The sequence below is a fragment of the Magnolia sinica genome, chromosome 17 (assembly GCF_029962835.1).
Source record: "Magnolia sinica isolate HGM2019 chromosome 17, MsV1, whole genome shotgun sequence".
NCBI classification, from domain to species: domain Eukaryota; kingdom Viridiplantae; phylum Streptophyta; class Magnoliopsida; order Magnoliales; family Magnoliaceae; genus Magnolia; species Magnolia sinica.
This window is the reverse complement of record NC_080589.1, coordinates 13886342-13913000: the sequence shown is the minus strand read 5'-3', so window position 1 is coordinate 13913000 and position 26659 is coordinate 13886342. Positions and strand designations below refer to the sequence as shown.

General features: G+C 40.2%; 2 protein-coding genes across 3 annotated transcripts in view; one reads left to right on the top strand and one right to left on the bottom strand.

Moving 5' to 3' along the window:
* Positions 1-16634, bottom strand: part of LOC131231624 (metal tolerance protein 2) — a 51441-nt gene extending 34807 nt beyond the window's left edge. Inside the window, exons 1-2 of one of the 2 annotated variants that reach the window (XM_058227881.1) lie at positions 16148-16634; positions 11925-11994 (exon numbers count right to left, since the gene is read on the bottom strand). In XM_058227881.1, coding sequence (XP_058083864.1) covers positions 11925-11994; positions 16148-16480 — 403 coding nt within the window. In that variant the 5' untranslated portion in view covers positions 16481-16634. The remainder of the gene's footprint in view (positions 1-11924; positions 11995-16147) is intronic. The other variant, XM_058227882.1, reaches the window with a different exon arrangement.
* Positions 16635-20525: 3891 nt separating this feature from the next.
* Positions 20526-26056, top strand: LOC131230780 (glutathione S-transferase F13-like). Its single transcript, XM_058226746.1, has 3 exons — positions 20526-20715; positions 20820-20868; positions 25449-26056. The coding sequence occupies exons 1-3, from the start codon at positions 20566-20568 to the stop codon at positions 25907-25909; spliced, it is 660 nt and encodes a 219-aa protein (XP_058082729.1). The 5' UTR covers positions 20526-20565; the 3' UTR covers positions 25910-26056.
* The last annotated feature ends 603 nt before the right edge of the window (positions 26057-26659 follow it).

Sequence of the window (26659 nt, the reverse complement as noted above, 5' to 3'; positions counted from 1 at the left end):
AATCGACTGAGAGGAAGTCCAGACCTTCTGAATTAGTTCATTCTGATGTTTAAAGTCCTATACCAGTTGACTCTATCTTAGGTTATAAATGCTTCATATGAAATTCATTGATGATCATTCTTGAATGGCATGGATTCATCTTATGAAATTTAAACATGGAGTATTTGATATGTTCAGGGCTTTTTATAATGAAGTTGTCACTCAATTTCATTGCCCTATTGAAGCTCTTCGTTTAGATAATGGGGGTGAATATATGTCAAAAGCCTCCTTGATCTTCTTGCAGGACCATGGTATTTTATTTTTATCTCAAACTTATTGCACAAGGACTCCTCAACAAAATGGTGTTGTTTAAAAGAAGAATCATCACCTTCTCAAAGTTACATATGCACTTCTCCTTGGTATATGTTCCTAATCATTTTTGGGATGATGCTTTACTTACTGTTGTTCTTCTTATTAATATAATCTCGTTTACCATTCTACAAAATAAGTCTTCCTTTGAAATCCCACGTCCTCATGAGAAAGCATTTCCCTTACCTCCTCAAGTTTTTGGGTGCACATATTTTGTTCATAGGCTTGATGGCAATAATGACAAGTCAATTCATGGTAAAAGAAAAAAAAATGTGTTTTCTAGATATTCTCGTCCCATAAGGGGTATAAATGTTATATGACTCACAAGAAATGCGTCAGCGGATGTCACCTTCTTTAAAGATGTTTCCTACTTCTCACCTAAAGGGCGTTCGCTGCATAATCACCTTACCAATCAAGAGGAAACTTTGTTAAATCAATATACACCTCTTCCAATTCCCTTTCTTAATGGAAATTCCCATTCTTCTAAACCTCTCAAGCCATTCCTCATGTACCAGAGAAGAAAGAAATCCCCCACTAATTAGCCACTCATCATTCCATCTACTTCTAATAGAGGTTTAGGTATTATCCCTCCACCTTCTAATGATCTCCCCATTGCTTCACATAAGCCTCCTCGATCATGTTCTTGTCATCCTATCCACAATTATGTTTCCTTTCAGTGTTTGTCTCCTACCTTCAGGTCCTTTGCTACCTCAGTCTCCTTTTCACTTACTCCTCGAAATCTCACGGAAGCTCTCAGCAATCTTTACTGGAGGCAAGCAAGCTATGATGGAAGAAATGTGGGCTCTTGAGAAGAATGGTACTTGGGAGCTAGTTCTCTTACCTAAGAGCAAGCAAATAGTTGGGTGTCGTTGAGTGTATACAATTAAGCATCTTCCAAATGGATCAGTTGACAAATATGAGGCTCAATTAGTAGCCAAGGGCTATAATCAAACATATGGTGTGAACTATTTTGAGGCCTTCTCCCTTGTGGCCAAGCCTAACTCGGTTCGTGTACTCATCTCTTTAGTTGCAAATTTATATTGGCCATTATTCCAACTGGACGTGAAAAATGTCTTTTTACATGGTGACCTTGCTGAGGAAGTTTATATAAATCAGCCACCAGGGTTTTTCTTTTTTTCTTTTGAAAGATAACAAAATTTATTAAAAAGCCTGCTGAAAGACAGGAAAAGAATACAGCGAAATTAGGCCTTATCAACAGAAAAAGCAGCAGCCATAGTTGCTAAAGCGTTAGGGGCCCACCCCTTTACAAGCTCAAAGATTATACTAATCACCCCACAAACCAAGGAATTCTAATTTCGAAAACACCGCTCATTTCTTTCTTTCCAAATTGCCCAAGAAACTGCCATCACAATGAGCCTCCACATGACTTCACTTGCCTTCCACTCCCTCCTCCATGCCAAAGCCCAAAGGAGATCCTGAACTGACTCCGGCATAAACTAGGCGACATTAGATTTGGCAAGGAAGAAGTCCCACACTTCCCAAGCAAAGACACAGTGTATAAATAAGTGATTAATAGTCTCTGCATCTTTCATGCACATTAGACAAATATTCAGAAGAACTATGGACCTCTATTGAAGATTATTAATTGTGAGGACTCTCTTTCAACCAACTAACCACACAAACGCTATGACACATAGAGGGGGCCCATAATGCCATGAAGGTAGGGGTGGGAGGAGCCTTGGGAGCTAATCAGAGAAGTTAATAACTGGAAGAAAGTCGCTACTGTAAAGATCCTGGATTTGTGCCATCTCCAAATCAGAGAATCCTCCTCCAGAGGCCATCGCATCTCTTTCTTGAGGAGATCCAACATTCTAATAAACTCTAATGCTTCATTGTCAAACAAACTTCTACGGCAAGGAGTGCACCACGCTAGAACTCCCCGGGAAGAAGAAAAACATTGAGAGACAAGGACAAAACAATCTGAGGCAATGTTAGCTAGTCGTGGGAAGGAGTCTTGAAGTGCCCTATCTCCACACCACCCATCCACCTAGAAACAAATATGATCCCCTTTGCCCAAAGCCAAGGCCACCTTCTCGCATTGAATGTTCCGTCGACACAATTGCTTTCCAAATACTCGAAGCATGGTATAGAGAGGATCATTTAGTAAACCAGCCATCATCTTGAACACCATACTTACTAGCAATGACCGCCCTCCACCATTCCTTGACCAATGATTCACATCATATATGTTGCCTCAAGAAGGCTATCTATGGTCTAAGCAGTCTCTCTAGGCCTGGTTTGACAAGTTCAGCCACGCTTTGTTATTTTGTTCGCAGCCAGTCAAATTAATCTCTTCATATGTCGGCACACTACTGGGATTATGGTTCTGCTGGTCTATGTAGATAGCATTGTATTATTTGGTGATGATGCCATGAGAATTATTGACCTCAAATCTTTCTTCAAACATGATTTGTAATCAAAGATCCGGGCACACTTCATGACTTTCTTGGAATTAAAGTTGCTAGATGAAAGTATGAAATTATTCTATCTCAGTGGAAGAGTGCTTTTTATCTCTTGTCTGAGCCGGCATGCTTGAGTGTAGACGTGTTACCACACCTATTGATGACAGAGATCCTTTATCTAATCCCGGCATGTATCACTGCCTAGTTGGTCACCTCATTTACTTAATTATTACACAGCTTGTCATATCATATGCAGTAGGTGTAGTCAGCCAGTTTATGCATGCTCCTTGTACAGTCATCTTACTGCAGTATATCGGATTCTCTGTTATGTAAAGTTGACTCCTGGTAAAGGCCGACGATTTCAGCAGCATGCTTATCTTCACATCTCTAGTTACTCTGATGTTGATTATGCTGGTAGCCTTCATGATTGACGTTCTACATTTGGCGATTACAGCTTTGTAGGTGACAATCTGGTCACCCAGAAGAGTTAAAAACAGTCAATGGTTGGCTAGTCCACTGCAAAGGCTGAATATAAGTAATGGCGCATGCAAGATGTGAACTTATGTGGCTTCAGACTCTATTGCGAGAGCTTAGCAATCATCCTGGTATTATTCCTTTGTATTGTGAGTTTGTGACAATCAAGCTACCATTCATATTGCTAGCAATCATGTGTTTCATGAGTGTACTAAAGTACTTAAACATATTGAGTTTGATTGTCACTTCATCCATGAAAAGATGACCACTAAAGATTTCATTTATTTGTTCAGGGGAGTAGCCGGCTGATATGTTCACTGAATCTCTTGGTCAAGACACCCTACATCATCGTATAGACAAGTTGAGCATGATTGAAAACTATGTTCCAACTCGAGGGGGAATATTGAGAATATATGTATAAAGTAAAACTTTTCCTCTTTTTCCTGAGTGTGTATGCATGGCTTTATACTCTATTGGAGTATTATGCTCATGTTAACAATAATAAAGGGGTGTGTGTAACTGAAACATACATAACACCAATTGTGTGTAACTGAAACATACATAACACCGATTGCCCTAGTCCTCTCTCTCTCTCTCTCTCTCTCTCTCTCTCTCTCTCTCTCTTTTATATATACATATATATATATATATATCTTTTTTCCTCCAAAATTTCTTCTCCTCTCTTCTTTTATTAATCTCCACTTTGTCCAGCTTTTACCCATTCTGCCTAGCGAGTAGTGCCAATTTTATCCCAAGGACAATAAACCTTCTTTTGTCTCTCTGCATATAGCCCGAAACACCCCCCTCCATCTCCATTTGTAGCCAACACCCTGCATGTATCCTATGCTAGTTCTCGGGCTTCAAGAAGGAATCAAATTGAGACTAGAGAATGTTATGGACAAAATTTTACTTCCCTTTCTAAATATTGTCTTCTCCAATCGAATTCTATGTTCACCATGTGGCTTTGAAAGATGTCCAGCTAATCTCTAATATATACAACACGAGTGGCCATGGGCAATTTTACCCACACAATTAGTCTTCCAAGAGTCGTGAGCTTTGGGTTTTAAGAGGACATTGGAAGGGATTTCGAACATAGGAAAGGCTACTTAGTTAACTTGGATGCATTTGCGTGCTTATCAACCAAATGGCCAGCTTTTATCCACTCTACTCGGCGAGTGGTGTCAATTTTACCCCAAGGGCAATTTCTACCATCTTTCATTTTTTATGCAAGTTGCCCAAACCCTTCTTTTGTCTCTTTATGTATAGCCTAGTGTTGTGCCCTATGAACCATGTCCAACCGCTGATGTGAACATTATATCGATGATCTTAGCCATAAATCATGATGACTAGAGGTCCCTATATGGACATATTTCTATGCCATAGTTAACATGTCAAGGTGCCTAAATGCATACATGAATGTGATTAAACGAGATGGATTCCTCTGGTTGTCCTTAGAAACTTGAGATTGGACACAACGGTCACTGACCAAGGGAGAGTTGTGATTGATGGAAATTCATGCCCTGTCATTCCATGACCTACTTGGCAAGTTATAGGACTAACCTATGGCTGTTGTCATCATTACGATGATGGATGCGGTCATCTTATGTGAGGGGACTGATAACGGATCGATATGGAAGTCTCCACCATCAACCACGACAACAAATCGATGTGCCTTAACCCTACCCCGAATAGGAATGTGAGTATACCATGGGCTCCTGGTGTTGACCTATTGGGCACTTGCATTGGTGGATCGAGATCAAGTCTCTAGACCAAAAAGCTCATCATGCCTAGACTAAGATCAACTTGAGAATGCATTGGATTTAATTAATCCTTAGACCTAAGGAAGTGTGAGGGTTTAAGGTCATAATTATATGTGCGTTGACTCCCTTTATAAGGTCATGATGTGGCCAATAAAAGTGGGTGTAGTTGGGCGCATCCATCAAGGTCCATTGATACTCACATGGACCAACAAGGGTTCCACTAGTTTCTTAGTCACTCACTTATGGCTTTGATCTAGGAGATCATATATTCATCAAGTGATTTTTCTGTTAGGCCCAGCACTCAAAAGGTTTTGTTTAAGGTGGCAATAATTGTTATTACGAAGCCACCCCCAAAAAGGGAACGCAATGCATTACAAGCCAACAAGGCCAAAAAAATTACAAGTGTCCATAGGGATTAAGCCGGACGCCCACACCACTACATCTTAATTCTCCTAACAACCTCGTTTATCAAACCCCAATGATTGCGAAAGCACCGATTGTTTCTTTCCCCCCAAATGGCCCAAAGCAACGCCATAAGAACAAGACACCCCAAAACCTTTCCATCTTTGCCATCACTGCCACCATGCCAATCCCAAAGGAAACCTTCAATGGAAACAAGCATCACCCACACTGTATCAAACAAACCCAAGAAAGCAGACCATATCTCCCTAGCAAACTTGCAGTGAATAAAGAGATGATCTATCGACTCAACTTCTTCAATACACAGAGCAGACATTGGTGAGAGTCATGGAGCTTTTCTGAAGATTATCAATGATTAGCACATGTTCCCACCAACCAGACAAACACCACAATCATGAGAGGCACTCCATAAAACCTACAAAACGAGGTTGAATAGTCTTCCCCATGAGGGCATGGCTTACTGATGTAGAGCTGGCCGCAGATCTATTATTGGCATAGTTGGACCGAAAGAAGCCCGAATGGAAGCGGACATAGTCCGTTAAATCCGGGCCCAGTCCCATGTAGGTCATGACGTAATTGGGCCTCGGGCGCATCCGGTTCGAAGAAATTCATTCTGGATAGGGAGAAATTGTCGTTTGAAGTGCGAACTGTAAATTGGCCATAACTTTTGATCCGAGTATCATTACGGCATGCACGACCTATGAATCTTTACTGTAACAGGCCACCCGGGGTCAACCAACCCCCGTAGCAGTTCGCACCGGTCCATTTCACAAGAAAATGCTTCCTTCCAATTCAAAATTGCAATTTTAAGAAAAAACTTACTATTTTTAATAAGTTTTAATTTGGACATATCTCCTTCATTTTAGAGTTTTAGCATATGCAATCTTCTTAAGAATTGCTTCTAATCATGCTAGAAATCATCCGGCACGCATGATTAAATTAGGACTTTCTATTTTTAGTAAAATTTACTATTTCAGGTAAATTCTAGTTTAGTCAAATTAGGACTCCTAATTAGGGTCTTTTCTTTTTTTTTATATAAGTGATGTAATCGGGAACTATAAGCATTATTGAATATAAAATTTTGAATTTCCCTTTTTATCTTGTAGATTCAAGAATAACCTTGTGGATTCAAGGTTTTGCATACTTGAGGTAGACGGTGATCTTCCTCCTCAAACCCTTCCCCGTGTGACTTGGGAATCATATTATAGAGAGATTTCACCGAGAACTTCCCCGAGCTACCATGATTCCACATCATCGAATGTAACTCAATTGTTTCTTCCTTTGAGAGGTCCCTTCGAAAAGGCAGAAACCAAACTATGGTTCCTGCCATTCTAGAAACAGAGCGAGCTATTGCAATTCCTTTTTCTGGAGTTAGCACGAAGAATCTAGGAAAGAGATTTTAAAGTGGAGAATCACCAAACCACCAGTCCTCCCAAAACTGAATCCACTTCTCATCACCTAAAAAGAAAGCAACTCCCTCTTTAAACTTCACCAAACCCGAAGAGATCGCCCTCTAACAAGTTGACATCCAATAGCACAAGGAGTCTTTAGTCCACTAACCCCCTTCTTGTATGCAATATTTACTGGCAATCAACAATGGTGTCAAAATCGTTATCGTATCTCAAATCATGGTTGGGATTGAATTGTATCGATTCGCAAATTGTATCATAAATTGAAAGATACTTTACAAATTTGAAGAAAAAAAATATGAAATATATAAATAAATCAGAATTTTTTTTAACTCATCAATCTTCCTTTCGCCATCAATGTGCACCAAGTAATACTATGTCATGATAGTGTTAGGGGATTCTTTTTCTTTTATTTTTGTCTTTCAAGAAATTTCCCTTTAAAAAAACATACAAGGGTCCTTTAATAATTTATGATCTTGTTACCTTCTTGAATGTAGAATCACAGTAGAAAAGTTGCTTTTAATACTTTAGACCGATGAAAAAAGATATTTTGATTTCTAAACATCATTCCATAATACATATAAGTCAACATGATCATAACCATCCATAAAAACATTACAAGTAAGTCATTCATCAATTTAGTGTTTCATCCAATTAAGAAGTAAGAAATCACAGACACAAAAAAAAAAAAAAAAAAGCTACATAATTTAACGTTGAAAAGAATATCCATCATTTAATCTCTTATAAAGAACACATAAAATAATTTACCTTTTCGAAACGATTCTTAAAGCCCCCACCAATTTAAAAACATAAAATGAAAGCCTAGTGAAGCTTAAGATAGAAAAGAACAAGTATAATTTGAATTGTAAAACGAGATTTGAATCATAGAACCGTAGGATTCAAATAAAAAGGGTTTCAAGGTTGGGATTCAAATCATTTGCTGAAGATTTTAGTCGTATATCGTAAATCATAAATAGTAGGATTTTGACAACACTAGCAATCAAAACTCTCCAAAACTCTCCTTCCTCCTTCGCAGATTTCCACAACCATTTCTCCAGAAGGGCCAAGTTCATAGTATCCACATCTCTAATTCCAACCTCTTCCCACCTAACAAGGTGAAATTTGTTGCTTATATTCGCTCCACTCCAAAGGAAATCCCTTCGAAGCTTGTCCATTCTTTATAAAACTGCCTTAGGGCACCAAAAGATAGACATGAAATAAATGGGAAGGTTTAAGACGCCTACCTTGATAAATGTGATTCTTCCCCCAAAGAAAGTTGATTGCTTTTCCAACGAGATAGCTTCCTTTCCATTATTTCTAGGACCTTGTCCTAAAGATGCTTAGGCAACTTACTAATACAAAGAGGAAAGTCAAGGTATGACGATGGGAAGGAGCTAGTGCCACAACCAAAAGCTATTGCAAACCTTTCCACCTCCTCCTCTACCAATTGGATTCCTAACATCTCACTTTTTTGGAGGTTAATCTTCAAACCTGAAACACTGCTTCAAAACCATTTTAAACCTTCCATGTGTTCTCCACTATCTCCTTTTTTTAATGATGACAAGGTCCCCGCCCCTTTTTAAGGCGAGACAAATCCATGCAGATGCAAGCAATCACCCACAAACCATGTGCATCAGGTAATCCCGGGGAGGGGAATTGAACTCGCGGCTATGGGGAGCAAACCCATGGCGCTAGCCATTCGCCCAAACCCCACCTCACAAAATAACATAGTGTCTTCAACAACTTGTAGGTGGGAGATATGGATGTGGCATTAGCCAACTCAAAGCAGCGAGTAAGACCCACATCCCTACCCCTTTCAGGAATACAACTAAAAGCCTCGGCGACTATGAGGAACAAGAGAGGCAAGAGGGGATCTCCCTGGCTTAGAAATCGCGAGGCCATAAAATGAAATAAAATAAAAAATTTGGGGACAGAGAAAGGTGTTGAATCACCGACTGAACACACTCCCACATCCACCCCCTTCCATTTCTTCCTGAAGCCCATTCTGCGAATCATGTGGTCCAAAAAATCCCAATCAAGCTTACAAACAACTCCTTTCTTCCCTTCTCAGTGCCTAAAATCAATGCATTCATGGGCCATAAGTGCAATATCCAAAATTTGCCTTCCTTCAACAAAAGCCCCTTGATTTTCAGATATGAACATATCAAGAACCTCTCTTAGCCTTGAAACAAAAAATTTTGCCAAAATCTTATACGGGCTCTCAAGCAAACTAATAGACCTAAAGTCTTTCAGATTGTTTACACCTTCAACTTTTGGAATGATGGCTATGAACATGGCACCCAACTCCTTGGAAAACCAATTCCTACATAAGAATTCTGAAAATATATATATATATCACGAAGTCAACCTTAATAACTATCCAAAACACATTTAAAAAGGTTATTGCAAAACCACCAAGATCTAGGGCTTTATATTCACCCAAAGAATCCATAACCTGCTTAATTTCTTTTGAAACTAGTTTTCTAGATTCAGAGCATTCGCTTCAGAAATGAGAGATGTCTAAATTATCCAACCTAGGCCACCTCCATCTGTCACTAGAAAGCAACCCCTTAAAGAATTGCACAATTGCGTAAAAAACCTGGCTTTTACCTCCACTCATTGATTATCCACCATAAGACTTGAAATCTCGCTGGTCCTTAGTTAGGCACTTGAAATGTTATTAAAAAAACAAAACAAAAAAAACAAAAAAACAAAAAAAACAAAAAACAAAAACAAAAACAAAAACAAAAACAAAAAAAAAAAAGAAAAAAAAAAGAGGTGTTTTGATCGCCTTCCTTCAACCAAACAGGGTATTCTGTATCGGTAACGGTGGCCGTAACGGTCACCACCATTACCGATACAAGTATCAGCCGTAACGGCCGTTACGGCCCCGTAACAATTGAAAATTTAGATTTGTTCAAAAAATCTTGAAAAAATATCTAGAAAATCCATAATAATGTAAATATTCCAAATATGTATTCATTTTTTGTTTTGAACATGTTTATGTTAGTGTAACGGTCCACTCTTTCGTGAAAGTGTTGTATAGGGCTGTCTAGTGAATTTGTGAACATGATTATAAGTCTCTAATGTTTACACATTACAATCAAGCACTATAACTAGATATCAGAAAAAGACATAAATACTACTTTTTCAATTTAAAAAAATGGCCCTTAAATGTTTTATTCGCTCAAATCACTTCAATCTACGGTTTTAATAATAAAAACTACAGAAAGAGTGGTCGAAATCAGTTGTAAAATGACCTAGGAGAGTTTTTGGAATGAGAAAAGTGAAAAAATGAGAAAAAAAAAATTAATAGAAAAAAAAATGGTCGCTTTCGACCTTTACGGGAGTAACGGTCGTTATGCCTTGTAATGGCCTTTACGACCGCTGTAACAACTGATACGGTTTTAAAAAACCAATTGTCGCATTTCACCCCTATATCGCGTAACGGTCATGGCCATTACCTATATGTATCAGCCTTTACGAGTGTATCGTAAGGGATATGAAACACCTTGCAACCAAACCACCCTCAACCTTTGGTACCACTTAATTTCTTCTTTTTTGAGATGATTAGAATACTCCAACGGCAACTTATCTCTAGAAGAATTTTCCTCCTTCAATAGCATCCCGCCCTCTTCCTTAATGTCTACAGACTAAATATCATTTAAAATGTTGCCTATCTCGACTTTGGAATTACCCAAGAACTTCCCGTTTCCAAGCAAAAATATTTTCTTTCAAAACTTTTGACTTCTGGCTAAGCACAAAACCAGCAAACCAGCAAACCCCCATACCTGACAAGAATCCCACAATTGCCTAACCGGATCCTTGAACGCTGCCACTTCTAACGATAAGTTCAAATCAAAAGGGTCTCAAACCCCAATGTACTTCCAAATCAAGAATAATTGGATGATGATCACAAGTATGTTTGGGAAGACAAAGTTGATGCACCTTAGGATATAATTCAATCCATTCATGCAACAACCAAAACCCGTAGATACAAGACAAGATGGCATGCCCTTGCCCATTGGACCAAGTAAACTTTGCGCCACCCAGCAAAACCAAATTGTTTGAAGAGAATTCCAAGCAAAGAAATCCTTCATACTTTTAGTTACCCTACCTCTATTCAACTTCTCATATGAAAAATGAGTCACGTTAAAGTCACTGCCTATACACCACAGTGAGGCCATATTGCTAGAACTAAGTTCAATTCCTCCCAAAGAGATGATTGCCTTTTCAGCTAACAAAGACCATATATAGCAGTAAAAATCCATCCGAAACCAAAAGCCACTTCACATAGGACAACAGAAACGGAGAAAGACCCACACCGACAATCCTCCCAAGCCCATATCCCATTGATCCAAGCTACTATGATGCCTCCAGCAGCACCAACTGTATCAAGCAAGACCTAATCCTTGCTTTCGATCCCCCAAATGGAATTCATCATCGAAATATCAACTAACTATAGCTTGGATTCCTCAATAGAGTTTATAAAGGTTTTGGTCACACTTGATGATAATCTAATAGTTCAAATCTGAGAGTCCACCACTTGATGTGCATGGGCATTGGGTGTTTGGTGGATGACCATGGCAATGGAAGGATTGGATTGGATACATGCATTGGATAAGGCAAGATCACAGGATTCCGATGAAGTAAGGCATATGAAAAACTGTAGGATGGTAGAATACCATACTAGTGTCAGCGCCCTACATGTACATTGCAGTCTCTCCCACCCAGCATGCTGCACATGCCATACCACCTCCCTCCCTCCCAGCGTGCTGCACATGCCATACCACCTCCCTCCCTCCCAGCATGCTGCACATGCCATACCCCACAGTGGTTAACTAATCTGATCACAACTTTTTCCTGTTTCAGAAAAGCCACTAATCTGATCACAACTTTTTCCTATTTCAGAAAAGCCAAAAACATCCCGAGGCACCTTATCCCTAGGATCAAAGGAAAAATAGCCTGTCTTGAACAAATATAACTCGGTTTATGTCCTCATATAAACATGGAAATGTCCTCATATAAAGATAGGTAGTCATGCATTTCTTAAGATTTATGTAGGATCTAGGTAAAAAAACAAGAGTGACCATATGGGTGTTCTTTGTCCTTAGGAGCCCTTGCAACTCTAAATGACCATAAAGCAACGCCACTAAGGACCTGCGAAATGAAAATATAACAGCAATAAGCACAGAAATGAACAATCATACGTTTCATGATATTCATAAGACATGTCAATTTTGTAATGATTCCCGAATCTATGAAGGAAATAATAGATGTAAATACTACATACAATGGAAGAGTTAGAAAATTGACAAACTAGTTGAAATGATATGAATATCAAATATGGGCACAGCCACTTGGGATATTTCCTAATTGTGATATGATCACCTCACATTATGCAGCAAAAGGCAAGGCACAACGCACCAAGGGATCAATTTCGTGCGGAACTTTATTTAGTTAATTTCTAAATTGGCATTTAGTCTCTTTATTTAATTAACCACAAATTCAGGCACAGTAATACAAAACCTTTTGTTCATTGTAGTTGGTGCCAATCAGTAGTACAACGTGACTTTTAACTTGTTCGAGTAATACAACAAAATAAACCATGAGGTAGACAGAAGAATATTTCCACAATCAACAGCTCTGCAAGCCCTCTGCTCAAATGCAATAGAGCTCTTGAAGAATTTTGAAATTTTCTCAGCTTCCAAATGTACTAGGATTGATCAATAACAGAACTATACAAAAACACAACTGTGTGAAGCTCATCTTCTGTACTTGTGGGAAATATGAACCCTGAAGTATAGCCTTAACTAACTCATCTATTATCCAAGTTCACTGAAGACATAATCCATTTGAGGTTTTTTTTTTTTTGTTGTTGTTGTTGGTGATCCATACAACCTTTCACAGGAACCCTCGAAAAAACTGCCCAAAGTCTAGTAAATCTAGCAATAATCCAAACAAGTTACATTAGGCCTCCATCCATGGTTTAAAAGCATGACCCGGTGAAGTCTGAGTCACCAAGTTTGACTCAAGAAGGTGATGACTGATGTCTTTGAGTTGCGGCTAACCGAAAGTCAGCCCAAACTCCTATGAAAGGATCCCTCAAAGCTTTGTGTGTGAACCAATGGCACATACAAGTCTTCACATAGAGCTTCTCCAGTATTTAAAAGGGAATTTTACAAAAACTATCTAATTGATATGGAATTTACTTCTTTTTTTGAAAAGTGATATGGAATTTACATTCCAGTACCTTTTTAAAAGGTTTTCAAAAAGCTACCTCATTAATCAATATAACTATCATTTCACTACCTTCTATTACATTTCTTTAATGGCCAATTGGGTGGGCACAAGCAAATGGGTTGGCTGCTTGTGTGTGCCCCACCGTGATGTTTATGTAAAATCCACTCTGACCACCAGGTGTGTAACCTCATGTTAGATTAAGGGCCCAAATATCACCCCCATCGTGAATCAGGTGGACCACATGATTGGAAACAATGTGCAGGGCAACAATCGGCCTCCAAGCTATTTCCCTTGGCATGGCCCACTTGAGTCATGGATGGGCCTAATTATTAGGCCCCATACCTAAATCAAGGGTAATCCAATGGTTGGAGTGGATTTCATATAATCATCACGGTGGACCATGTAAAAATCAAAGGTGGACATCTCTCTTAACTTTTTTCTTTGGTGTCGCCCACCTGAATCACAAGTCGACCTGATTATTTGGCTCTTGGCCTAAACTGGGGTTGTGCATCAAATGGTCGGAGTGTTTTTTGCATACACATCACGATGGGCCCTACCAAAAATCAAATTTGTGGGCATCCCTTCCAACTATACAGAGAGATTATTTAGAATTGATAATTTTATTTTATTTTTAAAAAAAAAAGGGAATTGTATGGTTGTATGGGACACCCTTTTGATTTTGACAGGGCCGATCTTGATGTTTACGTAAGATCCACTCCAACCATTAGATTTATAATCCAATATTAAGCCTAGATACAAATAATAGGCTGACCAATGATTCCGGTGGGCCACACCAAAGGAAACAGTTGAGAGAGAGGCGTTCACCTTATTTTTATAGGGCCCACCATGATAATTATATAAAATCCACTCCAACCATTAGATTCCACACAAATATTTAAGGCTTGTGGCCCAAAAATCATACCCATATGTGATTCACGTGGGTGCACTAATGGAAATAGTTTGGAGGATGAGTGTTGCCCTGCGGACTATTTCCAATCATGTGGTCCACTTGAATCATAAATGGAGCTGATTTTTTGGCCCTTGGCCTAACATGAGGTGACGCACTTGGTTATCGGGGTGGATTTTACATAAACATCACAGTAGGGCTCACCCGAGCCACCAACCCATTTGCTCACACAATGACTGTGATGGAAGGTAGTGGAATAATAATTATATCGATTAATGAGCTAGCTTTTTTTAAACCTTTTTTCTAAGGTACGGAATGTAAATTATATATTAATTAGGTTTTTTTTTTTTTTTTTTTTTGTAAACTTCCCTATTTAAAAACACAATCAAATCCGAGTCAACTAGTTCAACTCAGGAAATTGGTGCTCGAATCAACTCTTACACAAGTCCTAATCAGGACTGGATTTGACTTCAACTTATCAAATTTTGTGATACATTTACCTATAATCTTAAGGCCTTATTGGTGGGCACCTAAAAATTGAGTCAATCTAAATTTAGTTAGGGTGCATTTAATTGCACCGAATATCATGATATTTCATGATTAATGAGTCTAATTTGGTGCAAATTTTCATGATATTTCATGAAATTGGGTACAACCACACCCTTATCTAATTATGTATTAGAGATTGTTTCTTTTTGGTAAGGATTAAAAATAATATTGATAACCAAAAATCATGATCTCCGATACATAGTTATGATTAACTAAATCAAGATTAACTCATTTTTAGGCGTCTACCAAGAAGTCCCCTATATTTATAATATCTAATGCATCAAGATGAATTTTTATTATTTATCCATTCTACTTTATGATATGGTAAAGGATCTGGTGTTGAATGCTAAAATCATAGTTATCAAGCACTTGAACTTAGCATACGTGGCATTCATAGATGAGGTCCGGATTGTTTGTATAAATGTCCTACCATGGATGGCCATGTCCCAAAAATCACACTAATCAGATGATTCCAGTTGCTGGTTGGATGATTTTGGCCTATCAAATGTTGAGCATTAGGACATTTTTCTAACCACCCAATTGTAACCCTCAAAAGTCCTTCAATAGTTGGCTAGGATTACCCAATCAGTGCAGTTGTTGGGAAACATGAAATCCACGGTAGGACCCAATGAAAGGACATTCCAGATTAGAACATGTATGCCATGTGCTTGGTCACTAACATTTCAGCTTTTAGAACTGTATACTCTCTCGTAACATAAGCAGTGTCTCGACATCTAAAATGAGTGTGAGATTCACACTGCTCCTCAGGCACACCCCATAGACTAGAATACTAGAATCTTTAGCCCATGATCCAGGCTGGTCCACTCATAGGGTGGACCCAACAAGCACGGAAGACAATGGACAGAGTAAAAGAAATAGCCAACAGTTGACCAAGTAGCCAGGGAACTTAACATGGTGGACCTACTTGATAAGTGGCTTGGGTCTCCGACAAGTAACTTGTGGGTTTAGAGTTTAATTTCCATGAGGCTGGGTCCACTACTAAGCTTTGTAGGTTAGGCTTAACCTATAGCACGATGTGCCCCACAGTGATGTGTGCATGATATCCAATCCATCCATCATGTGTGCCCCCTCATGTTCACCTTCGAAGCAGGAAGATCCAAAATTCACGCGGGCCAAGCCACAGAGAACAGTTAGGATGGGGATGTCTCCCATTAAAAACCTTCCGGTTGTGTGTGGTGCACACGGGATTTTGCATATGCCATCCAATCCACTCAGGGGATGTGTCCTACCATGATGAATGGGCACACCAAAAATCCAGCCATTCCAAAAACCAGGTGGACGACACCACGTGATTTTAGAGGTTATACGGATGATTTTACATGCTGTCACCCACCCAAGTATTGGATCAGCTTGATTTTTAGGCAACTAGTAGAAATGAGTGACCGCACATGATGAACAGATTGGATGTCATGAACACACCACGCTGGCAGAGCATCAAATTCAAGCATAATCGACAAAGGTTCGAAGTGGATCAGGCCTCAAATTCAATAAATGGCCATTAATACATACTAGCAAAATCAACTAATTTAGAAGAAAACGGAGTCAAATTCAAGAAAAATGTTAAATTACGAAAGGATTCGCTTTTCTACTTACAATATCAGAAACAGAATGAGCAGCATCGGCGATGATCGCAGTGCTTCCAGACAAGTACCCAGTAAGAGCTTTCCCAGTAGCCAATGCGATGTCGGCCGCAAGGCCCAATCGAAAGACGTAATCAGCCTCCTTTCCGGCATGATCATGATGTGAATGGCCCACATGCCATCTCCTGCTGGTTTTAGAGTGATTTTGGTTTGGAGAAAGCAAGGAATCGTAGTGAGAGTCGATTGGGAGAAGGAATGGGAATGGGGAATTTCTGGCTGTGGTTGGAGAGAGTCTGGAAGCGTAGGTTCTGTAGTGATAGATGAGATTTGGGAACCGGAAACCCATTTTGGAGGAATTTCTGTTTCTATGAGCGATTCTGCATCTGATTTTGTTTGGCTTCGCTTCGATGCGTTTGGGCTTTTATTGAGATTCTGTTTTTTCACTGATTGTGTTTCTGCTTCTTTATGTTTTGGTTCTTAATTTGCTTCTGAGGGAGAATGCCACAAGCGGATGCGGTTTGGCTGGTGACCCGAGCACCACCCAGCTAGCTGGTGTCAAGGGAAGTGGATTGCGTGGTGGGACACACCACCGACCCGTGGTGTGTTAACGTGGCAAACTGCTGTTGACCCACCATACTGTATATGTTATATCCGCGCGCGCGGATTAGGTACTACCCCCCACCTGTTCGTAGCTCGGGACAGGTGGAGGCTCCGAAGCCCACTGAGGGGCTATCCTGATGTATGAATTTTATCCACACCGTCCATCAATTTTTCCATATCATTTTAGATTTTAGTCCTAAAAATAGATAAGATCCAAACCTAAAATGGACCACACAGTGGGGATTAATTTCCTACCGTTGAAATATTCTTAGGGACCACAAAGTTTTGGATCAAGATGATATTTGTTTCTTCGCTTCATCCAGCTTTATATGACCATATCAACAGATTGGATGGAAAATAAATGACACAGTGGATGCTAAGAAGGTTTCAATGGTGGATGTCCTTAGTACCGCTGCTTCCTGTGGTGTGGTCCACTTGAGAATTTTATATGCTTTATTTTTTGTCAAGTACTCTGAAATGATATAGAAAAATGGATGGACGGTGTGGATAAAAGTCATATATCACAGTGGCTCATCGGTGACCCTCGGAGCCTCCGCTTGTCCTAAGCTTCGTAAGGGTAACACTTAATCCACACCAATTAGGTACTACCCCTACGTGTTCCAAGGTAGGGACAAGCGTAGGCTACCACACACCAGCTATATTGTTGTTGTAGGTACATGTCGTGCAAGGACGAGCACTAACACTCCTTGAGCTTTGAGTTGTACTAACGGTACAAAGGAGATCAAAGTTACATGGGCCCCACAGTGATGTATTTATCATATTTACACCGTTCATATATTTTTAGAGATCATTTTAGAGCATTATCCAAAAAATGAATCATATCCACGGATCATCTAGACCACACCACAAATAGTCGTGGAGATAATGATTTTCATTGTTAAACAATTCGTAGGGCCCACTGTAATGTTTATTTTCCATCCAATCTGTTCATAAGGTCACAAAGACCTAAATGAATAGGAAAAACAAATTTCATATTGATCCAAAACTTCTATGACCCCAAAAAAGGGTTTCAATGGTAGACGTTCAATCCCCCACTACTTTTTGCAGTGTGGTCCACTTGATAGTTAGATCTGTCTTAATTTTCATCTCAAGCTTTGAGACGAGCTCAAAAAATGAATGGACGATTTGGATATAACACATACCTCATGATCAAATGCACAGAACTTACTTATGTCAATACAGCAGCTATATAGCTAGTGTGAGGTACACTCGCTAATCCGCTTCCAAACCGATCATTGGAAGGATCATAGGGTCCACATTCTATAAAGAAATTTGGGCTAGTGCAACTGTGAGGTGGATCACAATCGCACGGATAATGTAAAAAGATTAAAAAAATTAATCGATGGTCCATATTTGATTCCACCAAGGTGGGTGGGACCCTTGACTGTGGGGCCGCTGTAATGTATGTGACTATATCCGCACAATTCATCCACATTGAAAAGCTCATTTGGGTAGAGGTGAGCATCGGACCGAGTCGGATCAGATTGGGTCTAACCCGATTCGGTCCGACATCTAGTTGGGCCGACTCGAACCCAATCCGATCCAAGACCGAGTCCGAGACATACGACTCGATCCGATCCAACACATGGTTGGCCTGACCTGAACCGCTTCCGACTCGGTCAGGGAAACCGAGTCCGACTCGGTCAAGGAAACTGAGTCGAATCAGGTTGGGTGCAATTCGGATCAACTTTTTTAACCGTGAAAATCATTATTCTCGTTGCTATTTTTGGTATGGTCTATTTGAGCTTTAAATATGATTCATTTTTTTTCCAAATGATCTAAAATGATCACGAAAAATGGATATAATAAATACATCATCGTGGGGCCCATGTAATGTTGATATCATTTGAGTCATTCGTACAACTCGGAGCTCGAGCCATTGCAGTTGTAACGTGTTGTGCACGAAAGCATTGACGTTAGCAAGTTCTATAGGTCTGATCATGAGATATGTGTTATATCCAAATCGTCCATCCATTTGGCGAGCTCGTTTTAAGGCTTGAGACGAAAAATAAGATAGATCTGACTATCAAGTGGACTACACTGGAAAAATCATCCTTAGTTGCTATTTGTGGTGTGGTCCACATGATCTTTGGATATGATTTATTTTTTGGATAATACTCTATAATGATCTCTAAAACTATATGGACGGTATAGATATAATAAATACATCACCGTGGGGCCTATATAACTTTGATCTCCTTTGAATCGTTCGTACAACTCGGAGCTCATGGAGCGTCAGTGCTCGTCTTCGCACGACACGTGCCTACAGCTATAGCCTACGGCAACAGGACGCGGATTACATACTACCCCCACCTGTCCCTAGCTCCGAATAGGCAATTTTGTGGGCGGGCCCACCATGATGTATCTGTACATCCAAACCATCTATCTCTTATCTCAGATTATTTTAATGCATTAAAATAAAAATTAGGCAGATCCAACGATCAAATGAACCACACGAAGGAATATTTCTTATTATGGTACACGAAGGAATATTTCTTATTATGCTGAGTAAACTCTGTTGGGGCCCACCGTGAATGCATTTGGTTTACCCACGCCGTCCATTCATTTTTCCATATCATTTTAGTAGTTGAATTCAAAATTGATGCATATCCAAAGCTTAAGTGGATCATACCACAGGAAAAATGTAGAATTATTAATAAGAACCACTCCAGATCAGATCGGTCCGGATCTATTCGGATCGGATCGGTTCAGAGTGACCATGACCCGATCTCGAACCGAAAAAAAAAAAGTTGGATCTAGATGACCCTACCTGATCCGCATCGATCCAGGCTATTGATTCGGTTCAAAATAGGTCGGATCTACCGAATCAAGTCAGATATGCTCGACTCTATTTTAGGGTATGATATAAAAAAAATGAAGCATTTCCAAATCCTTGTACCATAGTATAGGAAACCATGGTGACTGACAATTAAATATTTTTTGTGTACCACTAAAAGCTTCGTGTATACGTGTTTGTGACTTTATTAACAAGTTGGATGGCAAATAAACATTCCTACGCAATTCGTAAAGTTTTTAATGAATTAAATCACAACTGTTTTTTATGATGTGGTCAACCTAAGATTTGAGTCGGTTTCATTTTTGTTTTGGATGCCAAAAATGATCTTTCAAAATGGTTGGACGGCATGGATTTAAGACACATACATTATTGTGAGCCCTACATCCAGGAGTCTTGGTGGATTCGGGTCTCACTTAATCCACCCCCTTAATTTTGGTTGAGGCATCCAACGATGGGGCCCACCTGATGAGCGGCAGTGATAGAGCGCATTTGTGCGACTGTGAATATGAGTGCCTGATATTCACTTGGCAAGTTTGTATTTATCATGCGTTCGTCCGGACGGCATTGTTCATGCTTCTTTTCATGCCCGAGGGACCGGACGGCATTGTCCACGCTTCTTTTCATGCCCGAGGTAGAAATAGACCACTGTAGACGCTACCTTTTACCTGGCGTCTTTTCAAAGCACTCCCAAACTTTATTTCCCAAAACAGACCATTTCGTACGGACACTATTTGCAGATGCTAATACCCCTTATTCGCTGTGGCTAAATACCTAGGCTACGGTTATAATTCGTAGCCATAGGTAGTAAAGCAAGGGTATTTTCGTCTGCAAATAGTGTGTCTGTACGGAATGGTTTACTTTGGGAAAGCAAAGTTTGGGAGGCTGGGTAAAAGGCGGCGTTTACAGTGGTCAATTTCTCGAAAACAACAGAAAGGTCAAAGCTAAGTCAGCCGTCCTTTCTCTCTTTATATCCACTCCCCTCCTGTGAGAGAGAGAGCGAGTGAGAGAGAGAGATGGCGCTGAAGCTGTACGGACACCCCATGTCGACGTGCGCGTCACGTGTGCTGGCCTGCTTGTATGAGATGGACGCTGATTTCGAGCTCGTGCTCGTTAACTTGCAAGCCCGCGATAACAAACAGCCTTCTTACCTCGCCACCAAAAACGTAATTCCCATTTTACCCCTCCACGTCTTCTTTCTTCTTAGCCGCTTTCCGGTAATTCTTCTCTTTTCTAAGCCTGTTTTCTTTCTTTCTGTTTATTTCGGCAGCCGTTTGGTAAGATTCCGGCACTCGAGGATGGCGATCTGACGCTCTTTGGTTAGTTTCCGCTTCTCTATTATGTGAGAAATTGATATGGTAGATGCGTGTACATTATTTTATGGTAGATTTACACTTACACCATACACGTCGAAGGGTAGATGGTCCATCGGATCGCGCCTCTGTAGGGCCTATCGTGATGCATAGGTTTTATCCACGCCGTCCATCCATTTTGCCGGTTCATTTTAGGGTATGAGCCTAAAAATGAGGCAGATCCAAGACTCAAGTGGACCACACCATAGGAAGCAGTAATGATAATGACACCCACCGTTGAAAGCTTCCCGTGGCCTACTGTGATTTTTGTTTTCCATCCAAAGTGTTCATATGGTCACATGGACCTAGATGACGGAAGAATACTGGGAATCGGATTGGCTAATCTCCCTGCCACTAGCCGGGTGGCTGATGGTCGGTGCTCTGTGGGTCCCAACATGATGTATGTGTTATCCATTCCATTCATCCATTTTTACAGATCATTTTAGGGGTTGGTGCCAAAAATGAGAGGGACATAAATCTCAGGATGACCACACTACAGGAAAACAATAGTGATTGGATATCCACCATTAAAATCCTCTTAAGGCCCACTGTACTGTTTTTTTGACATCCAATCTGTTGATTAGGTCATACAGACCCAGATTAAGGGAAAATAAACAAAGATCAGACTTGATCCAAAACTTTTATAGCCCCCAAAAAGTTTTTAATGGTCGATGTTCATTCAACACTATTTCATGTAATGTGGTTCACTTGAGATTGTGATATATCTCATTTTTAGTTTCAAATCATAAAATGATCTAAAAAAAATAGATGGACGGCATGGATGAAGCACATACATTATGGTGTGCGCCACAGATCACTGACCTTCAGCCATTTGCTGGTGGCAGGGGCAGTCGCCAATCCGTTTCCGGAATACCGTGTGGTCCACTTGAGCCTTGTATCGATCTTATTTTTGGGCTTACACCCAAAAATGATCTCGAAGAGAGGATAGACGGCGTGGATAAAACCCATATAGCACAGTGAGTGACTATTCTCGAAAATCGATGGTTCTATGTATCCGACCAGTGACCTTCAAATGAACGGTGGAAAGCAAGAATAGCCATCGATTGGCATTTATGGGGAATGATGAGAGAAGTTGATCTATTATCCATCCATGGCAGTGCAAACTAGTAGGATGGGGAAGTGGTTTGGCTAGCAATGCTGAGTCGGTACTTTATAGGCCTTACCTTGATGTATGTGTTTTATCCACACCTCCATTCATTTTTTTCATATCATTTTAGGGCTTGAACTAAAAAATGAGGCAGATCTAAATCTGAGGTGGACTACACCACAAAAAAAATACATTGATTAAATGTCCACCATTAAAAATCTCCTAGGCCCACCATAATTTTATTTGACATCCAACTTGTTGATTAGGACATAATTGGCTGAATGAACAGGAAAAAACAATATCAGCTTGATTCAAAATATTCGCGGCCTTGGTAAGTTTTTAATGATGAGCGTTCAATTAACAATATTTCCTAATATATTGTCCACTTGAGATTTGGATTTACCTCAATTTTGGACTCATATCATCAAATAATCTAAAAACATTGATGGGCAGTGCGGATAAAACACATACATCATGGTGTGGCCCATGGATCACCAACCACTAGCCATTGGCTAGTGGCCATAAGATGGTCTTGATCCACCATCTTTCCTGCCACGTGTACTGTTGGGGTAGCTTTATCGTGCAAGTTATGTACAATTGTAAAAACGGCCCCACGTCGTATGAACCGTACTGGAAATTCTTCCCAATTGAAATAAACCTCCATCTGACGGCTTCCACCAAGGCCATTGTCATTGGCAATTCGGCCAAAGATCTACTTATCCGATGGAGACATCAGAATCAATCAAATTCGGCCAAAACAATAAAAAGACTCGCTCGTCGGTGATATATAATAAGCATGTACTATATATAACAAATCATATTGTACAAACTTTTGTTTGGTACAATGAATTAAAACACTGATAGCCTATTTTCATTACTTTCCTCTTTATTGAAATTTCAATTCATCAATGCTTTAATATTATTATTCACAAAATATATGGTATATTAAATGTTGATGTTATTGCTATGGATCGAGTAACACAATTACAGGATTGAAATAGATAATCAAAATATAAAACTTAACTAACCACTTAAATAGAGTGCATGTGAGAAAAGAAGCCAATTCACTTCCTTGATAAGAAAGCACTATATTGTTGAGTTATGCATGCTCTCTAAGCACTTTTGTATGCGTAGCATATATTTGCTTGTCAAGTGTTTCTAGAAAGATGACCACCTCGGGCATTTCAATGATGCATGCGTTCTTGAGCATTTTAGCTTTTATGCCATGATATGCGTCTTCTGCATAAATGTGTTTAGGATTCTCACGATTTTTCTTTCATATTCTATAAGTGCATTTTCTTATCTTCATAGAAGTGTGTCAACACATAGCGACATCCTGCTAGTTGGATTTGGCTATTACATATCAGGTGTAAACGACAAATGTTCCATCTTTAAATGAACCACTCAGGTTGTGCAAGGCATGAATGTTGATATGTAGCATCTCAGTTGTCCACATCTATAATCAATGAATCTACAACCATTAGATGAGAACCATTCTCCCAATGGACTTTTTAGGCAACACCATTCATGGTGGGCCATTTCAATCTATGGACTCTCTTGTGATTAGCTCGTTCACACTCAAGGTCAAATGAACAAGCCTGGCCATGAAATAAAAGGTTGGGCCCTGGCTCAACCAGGCCATCCCAAAGTTTTGTTAAGTCCCTGTTTCACACTCTGAATTTTTCGAAATGAGTGGGTAGTAAATAAATGAATAAATAACATTTAGTAAAGAGGAATGCTCTAATACTCTCAGGGCACCATAAGTTATAGTGCTTTTTAGTTGCACTATATCCATTTGAAATATCTATTAAATTTAGAATACATTTCATGGACACTACCAAAAATCAAATTGATGGGATGATCCCATACTTCCTTGATGTGAACTTATTTTTAATATGTGTGTGTTTTGATAAGGGGTATATATATATATATATATATAGAGAGAGAGAGAGAGAGAGAGAGAGAGAGAGAGAGAGAGAGAGAGAGAGAGATTTTTGTGTGTGTACACATTCATATCAGAATTTCGAATAGGACTGGCCGACAGTCCGGCTCGAAACATTTCAAAATCTGGGCTAAGACTAGTCCTATGGCCGGCCGTTGATGGCCTGAATGAAAACCAAGGTCTACTGCATTCAAGATGCATACGTTGCCTAACAGGTAAGGGTAGGGCTGTAAACGGGCCGGGCCTGGTTTGGTCTTGGCCCGAATTTTGACCATTTCGGCCAAGCTGTCAGCCGGGCCTATTCAAAATTCTGATTTTTCAAGATCGAGCCCGACCCATTAACACCCCTGGGTAGGAGGTTGAATCAGACGAGTCATATGTTACTGGTTCGGGTCTTAAAATTTGGGCTGTCAATGGATGCAGCAGGGGTTGGCTTCGGTCCAAATTTTAAACTATTCATGGTTCTAGTCCTTACATCAGTGGTAGACTCTAAAGAGTTTCAACACGAGGTCTTGGGTTCGAGACCCATAGGTGATGAAATCCTGCTATAGTGTGCACGGGTGTGTGTGTTAAAAAAATTAATAATAATAAAATTTAACTGTTTAGGCTAGGCCCGATGGGCCAGCCTATTCAAAATTTTGATTCTGCCTAGCCCGACGCTGGCCCATTTACAGCCCTACTTGAAACCATGTGTACCCATTACCTGCACAGATCTGCTGTACCGAGTATTTCAAAAACTCGGTGACTCGACTCAAAACTCGGTTGAGTTAACTCAACTCAGAAATATTAAAACTCACTGAACCTACTTGACTCTGACATGACTCGACTGAGTCACTCACTCTTTCGTGCCAAATGACCCTTTACTCAAACTTAATGGGAATGATCATTAGTGAGTTCCCATATGTCCGAGCTGTGTTAGGCCCACCGGGCCATCCAAATCGTCCATTAGATGGGCCATCCCCGATTCCAATAATCAACATAATTCAAAACTCAAGTGGGCCACACCACAGGGAACAACAGAGACAAATGGGGAGGAGACACCTCCCATAGGAACTTCCAGATTATATGCAGTGCCCAACATGCTGTATATATGTCATCCAATCCATTCATCAGATCCTCCCCACAAAAATAAAGTAACATCCCAAAATCAAGCCCATTCCGTTACTTAGGTGGGCCACACCATATGAAGTTAAAATCTTGTATCCTGAGTTGAAATTTTTTTTTTTCATGTGGCATGGCTCACTTAAACTTTGGATCATCCTGATTTTTGGTATGTGTAGTGAACATGAGGTGAAGCACCTGATCCACGGTCTGGATTCCACACATACATCACATTGGGCCCCACAGAAGCTCAAAAACAAAAACACATGCTGAATACATGTATCATCCCCCCTCTAAGGAAAACGAGTCTCCCCACACTGCTAAATGATCATTTGAATTTTCTTGATTATCACATCTATTATCTTACTAACCATTGATTCCGACCGACCGACGTAGAATCTCGCGCGATCAATGGTTACATTGTGACCAAGTACAAGGGCACAGGCCCTGATCTTTTGAGGCTGGACAATCTCAAAGAATCAGCATTGATCAAGGTCTGGATGGAAGTGGAGTCCCACAGTTTCAATCCACCGATCTCAGCCGTCGTGTATCAGATCCTCATCATTCCCCTCCTCGGCGGGACCACCGATGATCAGGTGGTCGAGGCGAATGTCGAGAAGCTGGCCATGGTGCTCGATGTCTATGAAGAGAGGCTGTCCAAAAGCAAGTACTTAGCTGGAGATTTCTACAGCTTAGCTGATCTTCACCACATCCCATACATTCACTACTTCATGAAGACTCCCAAAGCTTCCCTGATTAGCTCACGCCGGCACGTGAAGGCGTGGTGGGACGACATCTCGTCACGGCCCGCTACAAAGAAAATGATGGAGGGGATGAGCATCGGAGGAAATGCATGAGTATCTAAGGGCGTTTTGTGAAATAAATAAAGCATAGAGGGTTTGATTGTCATTATATCCTCGTGACATTATGTCTCATATGTTACTCTTTGTTTCCTTTAAGTGACTTTCTTTGGTAATTATGAATTTTCTTTTTAGTGTCTTGCCCATTTTATCCATTTATGTTGTCCACTTGGTGGGCCTTATCTAGGAGTGGCAATAGATCATGTCCGTCCGCAACTTAATTGGCCCAACCCACTTTTGAGGCAGTTTTCGGTCATGCTAGATGGGTAGTTGGTCGGGCTCGGGTTGGAAAATGTGGACCGTTTAAGTAGATTGGGTTCGGGTTGAACCCTACCCAACCTAACCTGCCCATGTATCTAATGGGCGAGTCAGGCCAGATGACCCCACCTGACCTGGCCCAAAACTTGAAATAAATTAATAGATTACAAGTATAGATACATACAGATGATCTATGCATGTTTGTATGTAGAGCTAGGCATGGGACGACTCGAATAGGCAAAACTTGACACGTCCAACTTGATCCGAACTAGGTGGGTGAGTCGATTCAAATCGAGTTGACTTTGTCCAATCTGAATTCAAACCGACTCGAGTTTGAGTCACCCAGTAACTCAACTCGACTCAACTTGAAATCCAACTCGGTACTGACTGGACTCAGTCAGAAACTTGATTCGTGTGCGTGTACGTGCGTGCATGCGTGCGTGCGTGCGCGCGCGTGTGTGTGTGTGTGTGTGTGTGTGTTTGTGTGTG